The sequence below is a fragment of the Siniperca chuatsi genome, linkage group LG13 (assembly GCF_020085105.1).
Source record: "Siniperca chuatsi isolate FFG_IHB_CAS linkage group LG13, ASM2008510v1, whole genome shotgun sequence".
Taxonomy (NCBI): Eukaryota; Metazoa; Chordata; class Actinopteri; order Centrarchiformes; family Sinipercidae; genus Siniperca; species Siniperca chuatsi.
Window position 1 is genome coordinate 227,501 of NC_058054.1, and position 15,000 is coordinate 242,500.

General features: G+C 45.7%; 2 protein-coding genes across 3 annotated transcripts in view; one reads left to right on the forward strand and one right to left on the reverse strand.

Annotated features, from left to right (window-relative positions):
• Positions 1-461: 461 nt before the first annotated feature.
• On the reverse strand, positions 462-14,172 carry riok1 (RIO kinase 1 (yeast)). The gene is made up of 17 exons (XM_044219592.1): positions 13,961-14,172; positions 13,543-13,723; positions 13,362-13,449; positions 10,849-10,918; positions 10,726-10,768; positions 10,131-10,223; positions 8,073-8,185; positions 6,466-6,546; positions 5,898-5,984; positions 5,325-5,462; positions 5,130-5,233; positions 4,796-4,902; positions 4,588-4,653; positions 4,347-4,463; positions 3,201-3,254; positions 1,006-1,131; positions 462-889 (listed from the first exon to the last, which is right to left on the reverse strand). The coding sequence occupies exons 1-17, from the start codon at positions 14,011-14,013 to the stop codon at positions 779-781; spliced, it is 1,632 nt and encodes a 543-aa protein (XP_044075527.1). The 5' UTR covers positions 14,014-14,172; the 3' UTR covers positions 462-778.
• Positions 14,173-14,518: 346 nt separating this feature from the next.
• rpp40 (ribonuclease P/MRP 40 subunit) overlaps positions 14,519-15,000 on the forward strand; it is a 9,319-nt gene continuing 8,837 nt past the window's right edge. The window contains exon 1 of one of the 2 annotated variants that reach the window (XM_044219641.1): positions 14,519-14,731. In XM_044219641.1, the coding sequence (XP_044075576.1) occupies positions 14,615-14,731 (117 nt within the window). In that variant the 5' untranslated portion in view covers positions 14,519-14,614. The remainder of the gene's footprint in view (positions 14,732-15,000) is intronic. The other variant, XM_044219640.1, reaches the window with a different exon arrangement.

Below are 15,000 nucleotides of genomic sequence, written 5' to 3' on the forward strand. Positions count from 1 at the left end.
GGCTAACATTAGTGCGTGGCTAACATTAGCTCGTGGCTAACATTAGTGCGTGGCTAACATTAGCTCGTGGCTAACATTAGCTCGTGGACCGGCTAACATTAGCTCATGGCTAACATTAGTGCGTGGCTAACATTAGTGCGTGGCTAACATTAGCTCATGGACCGGCTGACATTAGCTCGTGGCTAACATTAGCGCGTGGCTAACATTAGCGCGTGGCTAACATTAGTGCGTGGACCAGCTGACATTAGCTCGTGGCTAACATTAGCTCGTGGACCGGCTGACATTAGCTCGTGGCTAACATTAGTGCGTGGCTAATATTAGCTCGTGGCTAACAGTGCGTGGCTAACATTAGCTCATGGCTAACATTAGCTCGTGGACCAGCTAACGAGCCTCACAGGTTGGAGGACATTACTGAAAACAGATTTCACCAACAAAAGAAAAAGATGAGACGATAATAAAAACACGATTAAATGTTTTATTGAGAGTTTTGCTTCTTCGGAAGACGCAGATCTTTGTTGTGTTGCTGAAGTACAGCTGCACACCTGCAGTACAGGTAACATCATTAACGGAAGGTCAGGTCAGACGCAACGTGGTGATGTCATCAGGTGTCCTGTGATCGCTGCAGGAAGGATTTAAATCTGCGTCTCATGAGGTGAAGCCGAACCTCTGTCTCCACGGTGACGGGTGAACGCTCACCCATGATTGGCTGCTTCTAACAGAAACAGAGGCGGCGTTTCTGTTCAGTTTTCAAGTTCACACATCGACAAACAGGAAGTCATCATTTGCCTTTCTTCATCTTGGACACTCTCTCTTTCCTCTTCTTCACGTGTTTCGGTAATTTGTGTTTTCTCTTTTCTCTCTGAGCTTCCTTCACCATTTTCTTCTTCTCCTGAAAGAACAAAAACATTTTCATCTTCAGTTTTACAAAAACAAACTGGCTCCAGCGCAGCTTCCTGTCTCAGATGGAGGACGGGCAGCTTCTGTTGTATAAAGAGCGTCAAACACCTTTTTGTCCACGGAGGCTTCCTCACTCTGCTCCTGCCGATCTTCCTCTTTGTCGTCCTCCTCTCCCTCCTCCTCCTCTTCCTCCTCCGAGGACGAAGACCGGCCGTCCTCCAGGAGAGCAGGAACCTGAGGAGACGTCACACAGTCAGAGTGAACAGCACGCCGCGGTGAAATCAAATGTTTCTACACGTTAACCGGCTTTTCTGGTTGTGGCCAACGAGTGCGCAGACGCCCACATCAGCACTTTCTGCGCATCGCGCTCCCTGGCGTTGCCGTTCGACAGCATCGACGCCACCTTCCTCGCGAATACGTACGCGCGCCTTCATTCAGGGTCCCTCACTGGCCACAGCCAGAAAAGCCGCGTTACGGCGTCAGTCTTTGTGTCAACGTGTAGAAACATGTCGTGGTAATACTGCAAAGCTCTACGTGTGAACGCACATTGTAATGTCGTCTAAACAAGAACTCTAACATGTTTCTGGCACAAACGGCTTCCCGTACACTTCTGACCACGTGCCTGGTCACGTGATCGTCATCGTACGATGCGATCGAAAGCTCCAGAACAGCTGCTAAATGGTTGTTAAGGTGCCGCCGGTTTATCAAATGCTGGTTTTCAGTAAAAACAGCAGCAAGGTGTTTCTGAGTGACGGATGTTTGTTCTCATAACGGGCCGGTATTCAAAATGCCATATGGCTATTGTAGTTTTTATTTGAGCCATTTTGTAGTTCTTACGAGCTGCCATATATATATATATATATATATATATATATATATATATATATATATATATATATATATATATATATATATATATATATATATATATATATATATATATATATATATGTATATATATACATATATATATATATATATATATATATATATATATATATATATATATATATATATATATATATGTACATATATATATGCATATATATATATATATATATATATATATATATGTACATATATATATATATGTACATATATATATGCATATATATATATGTATATATATATATATATATGTATATATATATATATATATATATATATATATACATACATATATATATATACGTATATATATACATATATATATATATACGTATATATATACATACATATACATATATACGTATATATATACATACATACATATATATATATATATATATATATATATATATATATATATAAAGTGTTACAACTAACCCCTTGTGTTAACGTAATGTCAACCTTGGCTCCCCCTCTCCGTTAGCTGGGCTGCAAACGTAGCTAATCAACATGTAATTTTGGGTCAATGCGACGGATCCAGCGAGAGCGGGTCACAGTACTCTGCGTTGGTGCTTAGCTAGCGTTATCGCTGTTCTCGCTGCGGAGTTAACCGTTTGAACCGCGAGCGGTTCGCACTCCGCTGAGTTGGACGTACAGTGAGGAAAGATGTTAAATTTGTTTCAAAACGGCCCTCTGAAGGTATTCATTGAACTAAACGGCCGAGTAATGAGCACATAACGTGAAGACACGCAGCATTTGTTCTGTTTAAGACTTGTAAGTACATTTCTCTTCCACTTGTCCCGGGACGAGCTGCCTCGTCTTCACCACTGAACAACTGCACTCTTCTACTTTATCGCTGTTAAGCTGCTGTCAAACCTCAGCACTTCCTGCTGAGGTTTCACAATAAAAGCCGTGCAGGAAGAGAGGGATTGCTGGAAGCCTTTTAATTTGAAACATGTTTTGAGACATGAGTAGTAACGATATACAGTGATGGAGTGAGTTCAGAGGCTCGTGTAGGCCACAAGAAACAAACAGGAGTAAACACGATGCCAATAATAAAAGAAATCCTAATAAGACAAATGAACAAATGGGCGTGTCACTAAGGAAGAGGTGTAAAACTTCAGACGGGACATAAATATTTCGCCTTTTTGTCCTCCTGTTTCTTTTTCTGACTCCGTAGTGCTCTGAGGCGTTTAATGTGAAACATCAGTGCAGGAAGTGTTGCGTTTCACTGACAGAAAACAAAAGCAAGGAGCTTCATTAGAAAACGCCGGGTTCTCTCAGCAGGTGATTTAAACAAGCCAATATTTGAGAATTTACAGTATGTCACTGTCAGGCTAGGCTAGGCTAAGCTAAGCTAAGCTAAGCTAAGCTAAGCCAACACTAGCATCAGACAGAGTGCGAGGTGATCGTACCGTTTGAACTCCAGACAGATCCTTCTTCAGTCCGGTCAGCGTCTGATACAGGACCTGAACAACAACAACAGCGTCGTCATCATCCATACTGCTACAGGTGACACAGGTGATTTCACCTGTTACCTGTGTTACAGGTGACACAGGTGATTTCACCTGTTCCACTGCTCAACAACACAAACCATTAAAGACAGGTGGCAGCTGACTGCTGGTTAACACCTGGATACTCTGATTAAAGCCGGTCTGTCCCAGGTGACAGAAACCTGCGGGCGTATTTCAGATTGTAGACGAAGTAAAACTAATTAACTTTTTTCAGAACCGAATAATCATTTTGGTGATTTTTCAACTGAAATGGGAAGATTTCATGTTTCATTTCACTGGCAGATTAATCTGTAATGAAAATAATAAAAGTACACAAACCAGATTAAACCACGTATAAATAAAGTAAAGACGCGAGTTGATGACGTGTCTCTACTGTCTCCACTGTGTCTCTACTGTCTCTCTACTGTCTCCACTGTGTCTCTACCGTCTCCACTGTCTCTCTACTGTCTCCACTGTCTCTCTACCGTCTCCACCGTCTCTACTGTGTCTCTACTGTGTCTCCACTGTCTCTCTACTGTGTCTCCACTGTGTCTCTACTGTGTCTCCACTGTCTCTCTACTGTGTCTCCACTGTGTCGCTACTGTCTCTCTACTGTCTCCACTGTGTCTCTACTGTCTCTCTACTGTCTCCACTGTCTCTCTACTGTGTCTCCACTGTCTCTCTACTGTCTCCACTGTGTCTCTACTGTCTCCACTGTGTCGCTACTGTCTCTCTACTGTCTCCACTGTGTCTCTACTGTCTCTCTACTGTCTCCACTGTCTCTCTACTGTCTCCACTGTCTCTCTACCGTCTCCACCGTCTCTACTGTGTCTCTACTGTGTCTCCACTGTCTCTCTACTGTGTCTCCACTGTCTCCACTGTCTCTCTACTGTGTCTCCACTGTCTCTCTACTGTCTCCACTGTGTCTCTACTGTCTCTCTACTGTCTCCACTGTGTCTCTACTGTCTCCACTGTGTCTCTACTGTCTCTCTACTGTCTCCACTGTCTCCACTGTGTCTCTACTGTCTCCACTGTCTCTACTCGTCTTTATGTTTTTGTGTTTCTTACATTGTCGTTGTGTCCGCAGATGGCTGACTCCTCCTCCTTGGACTTCATCAGGTCGACGTCTCGCTCGTAGTGACTCACCTCCGTCAGAGTGCGAGGGATGTAGGCCTTCTTAAACACCTGAGGGGGGACGAGGGGGGACACTGGCTGTTAAAAGGACGTCAGACAGACTCCACAGAGAGGTGGTCATTACTGTAACCAGCTGAACAGGATGACGTTTGTGTTTGTAGTCTTTTTCTCTCACTTCTTCGTCCACTCTGTCCTGATCTGATCGCTGCTCCGACGTCCGCTCAGCTGCAATCACCATCGCCTGGACAACCAATCACAGACACACAAATAAACTAACTAACAAACAACTGCTATCTTTTTTCTGCCCATCTTATATCTTGTTTTTCTTTGTTTTTACTTGTTTGTGTTTTCTGAGGATGTTTTTATGAATAAAGTGTTCTGACCTTCTCCAGGTACTGGTCGATGTTGTGGCAGGTGATTGATGGGTCGGTGATGAAGTCAAACAGCTCTCTGACCGTCATAACCGCCACACCGCGTTTAACAAAGAACTCTGGGGAAAACAACACAAACCGAGCAGATGACAGGTTCGAACCCGACAGATCATTGCAGTCAGTAATCAGAGCAGAACTTGAATCATACTGCAGAGCGTTTAATATTACAGATTCATCTCAGGATTCACAGGACGAAGTGAGAATTCCCTAACTTCCAACAGATCCTTTCACTTTATTATCTGAGTTCAGGTTTCAGTGTAGTAAACACTGTGCTGCAGCGTCTCACCGTTGACGTTGCTGCAGTCCTTCCTGAGGAACTCGAGAGCGTGAGGATGATCGTGCTCTACCGACTGTGACACGTCGATGATGTAAGCGTCTCCGTTGTGATATCTACAGACAGGTTAGTGAGTTTCAGAGGCGTTTTATTTTGAAGGGGTTGTATGTGTAGTGGGCGTGTCCTGTTGGTGGCACGGTCTCTTACAACATGTTGAACTCGCTGAGGTCGGCGTGGACGAGTCGAGCCTCCTGGAACATCTTTCTCATGTTCTGTAGAACCTGCAGGTAGAGCTCACGAGCCTTTGACTCTGACAATGATGCGTTCTTCAGCAGAGGAGCCGGCCTGACCAGCAATAAACAACAGAGTCATCAATACAGGAGAGAGTGATCAATACAGGACAGGGTCATCAATACAGGAGACAGTGACCAATACAGGAGAGAGGGATCCATACAGGAGAGAGTGATCACTACAGGAGACAGGGTCATCAATACAGGAGAGAGTGATCACTACAGGACAGGGTCATCAATACAGGAGACAGTGACCAATACAGGAGAGAGGGATCAATACAGGAGAGAGGGATCAATACAGGAGAGAGTGATCACTACAGGAGACAGGGTCATCAATACAGGAGAGAGTGATCACTACAGGACAGGGTCATCAATACAGGAGAGAGTGATCACTACAGGACAGGGTCATCAATACAGGAGAGAGTGATCAATACAGGACAGTCATTATTTATCGGTTCACATCTGATCAATCACCCTGAATGGTTCTTACATGTTGTCTTTTCCGATGAAGCTCATCAGCAGAACATGACTTCTGAGCAGCAGAGGTTCTGGACTCGGGATTCCTGCCGTCTGCAGCCTGAAACTCACACACTGTCAGGTTCTACTGGGTTCTACCTATCATTCAGATCAGGTTCTACTAGATTCTGTCAGTCAGAGAGGTTCTACAGGATTCTACCTGTCAGTCACATCACGATCTACTGGGTTCTGCATGTCAGTTATATCACGATCTACTGGGTTCTACGTGTCAGTTATATCACGATCTACTGGGTTCTGGGTTCAGCATGTCAGTTATATCACAATCTACTGGGTTCTACATGTCAGTTAAAGGTTCTACTGGGTTCTACGTGTCAGTTATATCACGATCTACTGGGTTCAGCATGTCAGTTATATCACGATCTACTGAGTTCTACATGTCAGTTAAAGGTTCTACTGGGTTCTGGGTGTCAGTTAAAACAGGTTCTACTAGGTTTTATGTGTCAGTTATAACAGGTTGTACTGGGTTCTATCTGTCAGATCAGGTTCTACTGGGTTCTGTGAGTCAGTAGAAAGGTTCTAACCTGATGAGGTTCCTCATCTCCTTCTCTGCCCACGTTCTCACCATCTTCCTGGGGTTTCCTTTACAGTAACCGTGACGGAACCTGCAGAACAACAGAAGAACAACTTCTTAGTACCTCATGAGACAGGGGCAGGTTTAGCGAGGCAGTGAGAGAAGCTCCATGACTGTACTCAGAGAGACTACAACACCGGTTCTCAGCCGGCGACTCTGCTTCTGTCTGGAGGGTCTCACCTACAAACCTAAAGCCCCCCACTCCATTAACGACTTGCGCCTGGTCAACCAACTGAATGAGTTCTACTGTTGCTTTGAGAGACAATGGGACAGTCCTGACACCATCCCCCGTGACTCCATCCACCAACTCCAGCCCACCAGCTCCACCTCCCCCACCTAAGCAGGGGCCTGACCCTCTCCACATCTGCTCCCCCTAGAAGCTCCCCCCTCCCCTACTGCAACAACTACTCTCTCCATCCCGGAGAGGGATGTCAACAGACTGTTCAGGGGACATCTTTAACACCTCACTGGAAACATGCCATGTGCCAGCCTGCTTCAATTATCCACCATCATCCCCTTCCCCAACAAAACAAGGACCACAGGACACAGGACAGGACCACTACGGACCTGTCGCCCTGACCTCTGTCATAATGAAGTCTTTTGAGCGCCTCAAAGCCATCACAGACCCACTCCTGGAACCCCTGAAGTTCACCTACAGAGTCAACAGGTCCGTAGACAATGCAGTAAACGTGGCCGATCACGTCATCCTCCAGCACCTGGACTCCTCAGAAACCCCGCCAAGATCCCGTTTGTGGATTTCAGCTCCGCATTCAACATTATTATCCCGGCTCTGCTGCAGGACAAGCTCTCCCAGCTGAGTGCACCTGACTCCACCTGCAGGTGGATCACAGACTTCCTGTCCTACAGGAGGCAGCATGTGAGGCTGGGGAAACCTATCTCTGACTCCCGGACCCTCAGAACCAGTTCCCCTCAAGGCTGCGTCCTTTGCCCTCTGCTCTTCTGCCTGTACATCAACAGCTGCACCTCCAGTCAGCAGTCCATCAAGCTCCTGAAGTTTGCAGATGACACCACCCTCATTGAGCTCATCTCTGATGGGGATGAGTCCGCCTACAGGTGGGAGACTGACCACCTGGTGCAGCCAGAACAACCTGGAGCTCAACGCTCTAAAGACAGCGGAGATGGTTGTGGATCACAGGAAGAACCCATCCCCACCTGCCCCAGTCACCCTGTGTGACTCCCCTGTCGACACTGTGGAGTCCTTCCACTTCCTGGGCACCATCATCATCATCATTAAGTTCAACCTGCGAAAGACAATGATGGTGCACTTCTACACCGCCATCACTGAGTCCATCCTCGCCTCCTCCATCACCATGTGGTACCAAGGATGCTTCTTATTGTAAATCTTATATTTATGATTCTTGACCTACAATCCTCTTTCTTCATATTTCTACGATGTTTATTGTTTTGCAGCAAAGCAAATTCCTTGCATGTGGAGGTGTTTCCTGTCTGCACACTCACCTGTGTTAGGAAATGGTCTGTCTCTTCTTCTATGGTATGTGACTGAGCTCAACTCTTCTTCTATGGTATGTGACTGACCTGAACTCTCCGCTGACGTATTTGTCTCGGTCTTTGAACAGGAGGATGGAGGTCTTGTAGATCTTGATGGCTCTGCTGTCTCCTGCAGAGGTGCTGGCGTGATAAACGTTAGCCTGAAAAACCGATCAGAAGAACACAATGCGCTGGTTATTTACCGTCAGAGACACAACACTCAACATCTGTTTGGACCCATCGTGCTGTTCAGTTTGTATTCAACTCTGCAGGACTTTCTCAGTACAAAGTTCACCAAGTTCAGACGTGAGTACTCGTTAAGTTGAACTCTGGAGTCCAAACTCCTGAAGACAGGAGGGCGCAGAATAATCACTTTGTAACTGAGACGGCACTCCTGTACCCGGGCCCGACGCTAGGGGGGAGGCATTGGGGTGAAAAGCATCAAGCGAAGCAACAGAGCGTCTACTCACAATAGCTACAGCCGACGCTGGAGACACATCTTATATTCTTATTAATGAAATAATTGATTTAATATTGACTGCTTTGGAAACTTGTGTGTGCGACTCCCGCTGAGCCAAGTTTGTAACACTTGGACTAACACTCGGTGCGCCCACTTGTAGCACTTTAAGCAGTTCAGCATATTCGATGAACTTAACGTACTTGCATGATTCTTGAAAATTTTGGGTTGTAGTCACATGGTCGCTTTGGATAAAAGCGTCAGCTAAATACAAATAATGTCCACTGCGATGTGTGCAAATTCATTCTCAGTACTGAGGAATGCCTTCACTGACCACCGGTCCATGAACGTGAGGAGGGGCGAGGTCCTCAGGAGGTTTCGCAGCTCCTCTAACAGTGAGTCCAGTCATGTAGCTGCTACAGTTTTTAATGTAGATTTGTGTGGTGGCAGTCTGAAGGTCTGGTGGTCTGGTGGCTTCAGGACAGATTACAAACTACTTACAACGTCTGAGTCACGTTGTGGCATTTCGGTAGAATGAATTAGCTACACATGATTTTGTTTGTTACGTCTATGTTGGAAAATGTGAGACAGCGAGTGAGGTTTATTCTGTTGGAGTGCGAGATCGGTGATTAACAGGAACACGAGGAACATTCGACTGCTTTTCTTGTTTGGGTCGCTTGTTAATATGTCTCATAGTGAGCGGGGGGGGGCCAGGAAGAGGGACAGTGACTCGGCGAGTGCAGTGCCAGGTGTGCAGACGGATTTAAGTGTCAGCCAACGGGCCGGCCGAGATCTAGAGCTCACAACATCCCAGTGGAGAACAGCAGAGGACATAATGTTCTTAAACCAACCATCAGACATGAACGCATCGCTATCTGCCACTGTTTCCGATGTTTAAGAGACGGCACTGGGTGGTGCGTGACGACGACGGCGAGGTCACGAAAGACTACGCTGACCGAGGGTGGGCGCTCAAAGAGCGACTCCTGGAGAGCAGCGTTTATATCGAAGCTGCTGTTCTTGACCCACGTTTCAAGAAGCTTTCTTTTTTCAGGGACGAGGCTTATTCAGCGGTGGCAAAGCTGAGAGTCTAGCTGACAGGCCTTTCCAGGAGGACCAGGTGATGGCAATGCTGCTGTGCAGCGATGAAGAGGAGGAACAGTCGGCAGTGAGATGAAGGCTTGTATGAAAGGACTACACAAAAAGCAGAGAGATACCCAAAACTGTTCAGAGCCGCAAAAACCTCCGCACCATCAGGGAGGATATTCTGCATGCGAGCTTTTATTGCCAGCGAAACAAGGGGCGCACTTCTCCCGGGCAACGTGAAGAAGGCGGAGCCCAGTTCTGTTTGATCAGGTAGACTAAAGGGATCAAAGGATCAAAACCTTTTTGCCGGTTCTGACTGGATTTCTGGACACTGAACGTGAAGCCTAAAGGTGGATCTCAGAGGGCTGCGGTGCATCTAAACATGGTTTATTTGTTCTCACTGTGGGACTAGCTGCTACTTTTAAAACAGCGTATTTGTTGGCCATAATTCTTACTGTAAGAGTTAAGGCACTCAAATACTGGCATACTGCCAATAAGAACAAATCAATAACAGATCAATAACCAGTAATGCTGCATCATATCAGCGTATTGATGTGATTTCTGACCTCCTTCCCCGTACTGATGCAGCCGTTGATTTCGCAGATGACTCCTCGACTCAACATCTTAAAGAGAATCATTCGAGTTCGAGGATCCAAAACCTGCAGAAGAAGAAGAAGAACAATCAGCTGATTTCAACCACCACGTTTCAGGTCTGCTGCTTATTGATCAGAGCAGAGAGGATCAATCACTCCAAAGTTAGTTTGTGTTGCTTCACGTAAACTTTGTCGTGAAGTTCTTCCGTCTCCGGTTCTCTGATTCATGACGTCATTATAAAGTTCTCACAGGAAACAGAATCCAGACTTTTCAAAATAATCTGCACGTAAACATGATGCAGGTCCGCAGTTTGGGGTTCAGTGGACGAGTCAGGGATCGAACCCCCGGCCCTGCTCCACCATACTGTTCAGTATGTATACTCTACTGTATATAATCAATGATATATTTTATTGATAAATGATCAATACGCCACCTGAGAGATGAACTGATGACTGTGACTGCACATAACTGAACTTTCAAACGTTTTTCATCAGTTTTCATCCTGCCGCTCACTTCCTGTCAGGACTTTTCTAAATAAAAGCATCTTCATGTGAAAGAGCAGCTCACCTGTTCGACTGTGGCTCGATCCGATTTGTCCTTCACTCTGTACCTGCAGAAAGCAGCCAATCAGAACTTTAGTCACGTCAGTCACGTGACCTGTAAACAACAATCAGGCGAGTTCAGACGTACGTGTCGGAGTCTTTTTGTTTCTGCATCGTCGTCACTTTATTGATCACTGAGTCGGCGTAATTCAGTTTATCTGAAATCAAAGCAAACAAACTGATCAGGACGAAATCAATACGATCAATTATTGATCTTCAGTACAAACGTAACAAACTGCTCATTCTGTCAGTAACTGATTCTCAAATTAAACAGATTTCTACTTGTTTTTATTTCTTTACACGAATAAAGTGTCAGTGTAAAGAGTCTCAAGGAGCTGTCAACTGAATCCCATGGCCTTCATCCCGTGGCCTTCATCCCGTGGCCTTCATCCCGTGGCCTTCATCACGTGGCCTTCATCACGTGGCCTTCATCACGTGGCCTTCATCCCGTGGCCTTCATCACGTGGCCTTCATCACGTGGCCTTCATCCCGTGGCCTTCATCCCGTGGCCTTCATCCCGTGGCCTTCATCCCGTGGCCTTCATCCCGTGGCCTTCATCACGTGGCCTTCATCACGTGGCCTTCATCACGTGGCCTTCATCACGCGGGCCTTCATCACGTGGCCTTCATCACGTGGCCTTCATCCCGTGGCCTTCATCACGTGGCCTTCATCCCGTGGCCTTCATCACGTGGCCTTCATCACGTGGCCTTCATCCCGTGGCCTTCATCACGTGGCCTTCATCACGTGGCCTTCATCACGTGGCCTTCATCACGTGGCCTTCATCACGTGGCCAGACTTCATGGATGAGAAAAGTCCTTCAACTAAAGTTTCAAAATCTACAGATTCCACCTGCTGATGAAGACCATGGGATACGGCTGAAAGATCCAGAACAAACGAGTAAGAGGAGCTGCTGTGTGTGTGTGTGTGTTACAGTGTGTGTGTGTGTGTGTGTTACAGTGTGTGTGTGTGTGTGTGTTACAGTGTGTGTGTGTGTGTGTGTGTTACAGTGTGTGTTACAGTGTGTGTGTGTGTTACAGTGTGTGTGTGTGTTACAGTGTGTGTGTGTGTGTGTTACAGTGTGTGTGTGTGTGTTACAGTGTGTGTGTGTGTGTGTGTGTTACAGTGTGTGTTACAGTGTGTGTGTGTGTGTGTGTGTTACAGTGTGTGTGTGTGTTACAGTGTGTGTGTGTGTTACAGTGTGTGTTACAGTGTGTGTGTGTGTGTGTGTTACAGTGTGTGTGTTACAGTGTGTGTGTGTGTTACAGTGTGTGTGTTACAGTGTGTGTTACAGTGTGTGTTACAGTGTGTGTGTTACGGTGTGTGTGTTACAGTGTGTGTTACAGTGTGTGTGTGTGTGTTACAGTGTGTGTGTGTTACAGTGTGTGTGTGTGTGTTACAGTGTGTGTGTGTGTGTTACAGTGTGTGTGTGTGTGTTACAGTGTGTGTTACAGTGTGTGTGTGTGTGTGTGTGTTACAGTGTGTGTTACAGTGTGTGTGTGTGTGTGTTACAGTGTGTGTGTGTGTGTGTGTTACAGTGTGTGTGTGTGTGTGTGTGTGTGTTACAGTGTGTGTGTGTGTGTTACAGTGTGTGTGTGTGTGTGTGTTACAGTGTGTGTGTGTGTGTTACAGTGTGTGTTACAGTGTGTGTGTGTGTGTGTTACAGTGTGTGTGTTACAGTGTGTGTGTTACAGTGTGTGTGTTACAGTGTGTGTTACAGTGTGTGTGTTACAGTGTGTGTGTGTGTTACAGTGTGTGTGTGTGTGTGTGTGTGTGTGTGTGTGTGTTACAGTGTGTGTGTTACAGTGTGTGTGTGTGTGTTACAGTGTGTGTGTTACAGTGTGTGTGTTACAGTGTGTGTGTTACAGTGTGTGTGTTACAGTGTGTGTGTGTGTGTGTGTGTGTGTTACAGTGTGTGTGTTACAGTGTGTGTGTTACAGTGTGTGTGTGTGTTACAGTGTGTGTGTTACAGTGTGTGTGTTACAGTGTGTGTGTTACAGTGTGTGTGTGTGTGTTACAGTGTGTGTGTTACAGTGTGTGTGTGTGTGTGTTACAGTGTGTGTGTGTGTGTGTGTGTGTGTTACAGTGTGTGTGTGTGTGTGTGTTACAGTGTGTGTGTGTGTGTGTGTTACAGTGTGTGTGTGTTACAGTGTGTGTGTTACAGTGTGTGTGTGTGTGTGTGTACAGTGTGTGTGTGTTACAGTGTGTGTGTTACAGTGTGTGTGTGTGTGTTACAGTGTGTGTGTGTGTGTGTTACAGTGTGTGTGTGTGTGTGTGTTACAGTGTGTGTGTGTGTGTGTTTACAGTGTGTGTGTGTGTGTGTGTGTGTGTTACAGTGTGTGTGTTACAGTGTGTGTGTGTGTGTGTTACAGTGTGTGTGTTACAGTGTGTGTGTGTGTTACAGTGTGTGTGTTACAGTGTGTGTGTGTGTGTGTTACAGTGTGTGTGTTACAGTGTGTGTGTGTGTGTTACAGTGTGTGTGTGTGTGTGTGTTACAGTGTGTGTGTGTGTGTGTTACAGTGTGTGTGTGTGTGTTACAGTGTGTGTGTGTGTGTGTGTTACAGTGTGTGTGTGTGTGTGTTACAGTGTGTGTGTGTGTGTTACCCAGGTTGATCTTGTGTTCATATTTCCTCAGAGCTTTATCAGACGGAGTTGACGGCAGCATCTTATTGGACGGATTCTGTCTGTTGGCCTGACCAATAAAAACAAACAGCTGAAGTCAGCTGACTGAAGAGACACGATCATTAATAATCAATAATAAATCAGTTTGATCAGCGTGTCTGACCTGACAGTTGAGACTCGTCCGGTTGTATCTTTTAGTCAGATCTCCTGCTGAACGCCACGCCCACTCTTCATCTTCATCATCATCTTCATCTTCTTCATCCTCCTCCTCCTCTCGGTCTGATGAAGGCTGCAGAGTGACATCACTGATCTGACTCTGAACAGCTGACAGCTCTGATTGGTCGCTGCAGACAGAGAAAACACAACAAGAGTCAGAAACGTCCAACATGGCCGCCGCTGTTTGTTTCTGCGAAATCTTCTTTCTTCTCGTGTTTGTGGTCAGTTTAATGTCTGCAGACACAACAACAACAAGTCTATACTTTATATTTATTTATATATATATAACACACACACACTTCTCAGTAAATAAACTAACATTTACTGTCACACGTGAATATTAATCAGCCACCAGTCTGTCTCACCTGTCCTCCTCTGCGTCATCAAACTGTCCAGGTACTGAGCCGACCACCGACATGACGTCACACACACACAGAGACAGACCAACACTAAACCCTGATCTAAAGCAGATCTAAACCCGGTCCAAACCGGTCCAAACCGAGTTTGAGCAGCTCAGCGCGATCCTCAGAGAGCAGCGTGTTCTCTTCACTACCGGGTCTGAACACGTGACTACGGCGAGAGACGAGCAGCCTTTAGCGAACTGCAGCCCGGTGCTGCCCTCTGCCGGAGAGACACGGATGTGCTGTGTATATTATTATTATTATCATCATCATCATCATCGTCATCATCATTATTATTATTATCCATAAAGGTACAAAGACAATCGTGTAGTATGATCAAAATAAACATTCTTGCATGTTTACTGTATTGATTACTGTATTGATTAAACTATACTTTACTCATTGATTAACAAGAGGAACAAACTAACTAAAATAACACAGAAAGCTGGATTTCAACTTAAAGTAACATTTTAAAATGGACGTCAACTTGTAATGAAGTCTGTTTCAGTCGTTGGCCGGAAGCTTTTATGTTGAAAACCCCTCACAGGAAGCATGTTGCGGCTTCGCGCGCGCTCAGAGAGCAGCGATTAGCAAAGTGACAATAACGTTTTCTTCAAGATGTCTGGTGATCTGGACCGGACTCCCCGGTCTCTGCTGGTCTGTGATCGATCCAGTTTCCTGAATGAGAAGAACCGGCTGAGTTCTCAGGTGGAGCAGCTGCACTTCAACTACAAGGTAACCGTTAGCATGTTAGCGTTAGCCGCGTTAGCACCGAGAGGGAACGGCTTGCATAGTTAGCTTAGCCATGCGCCAACCGTTAACTGTTCAGAGACGTGACCAATGTTAGCTAGCAGGAGCGTGCGATGAGTTAGCAGCTAACATGCTAACAGAAAAAAACAAACCCAGTTTACACGTGCTGGGCACGGGATTTCAAAATAAAAGTCCTGATTCAAAACAAACCAGATGTGATAAAAAACATCTGAGTAATTGATTTATTGGTCCTC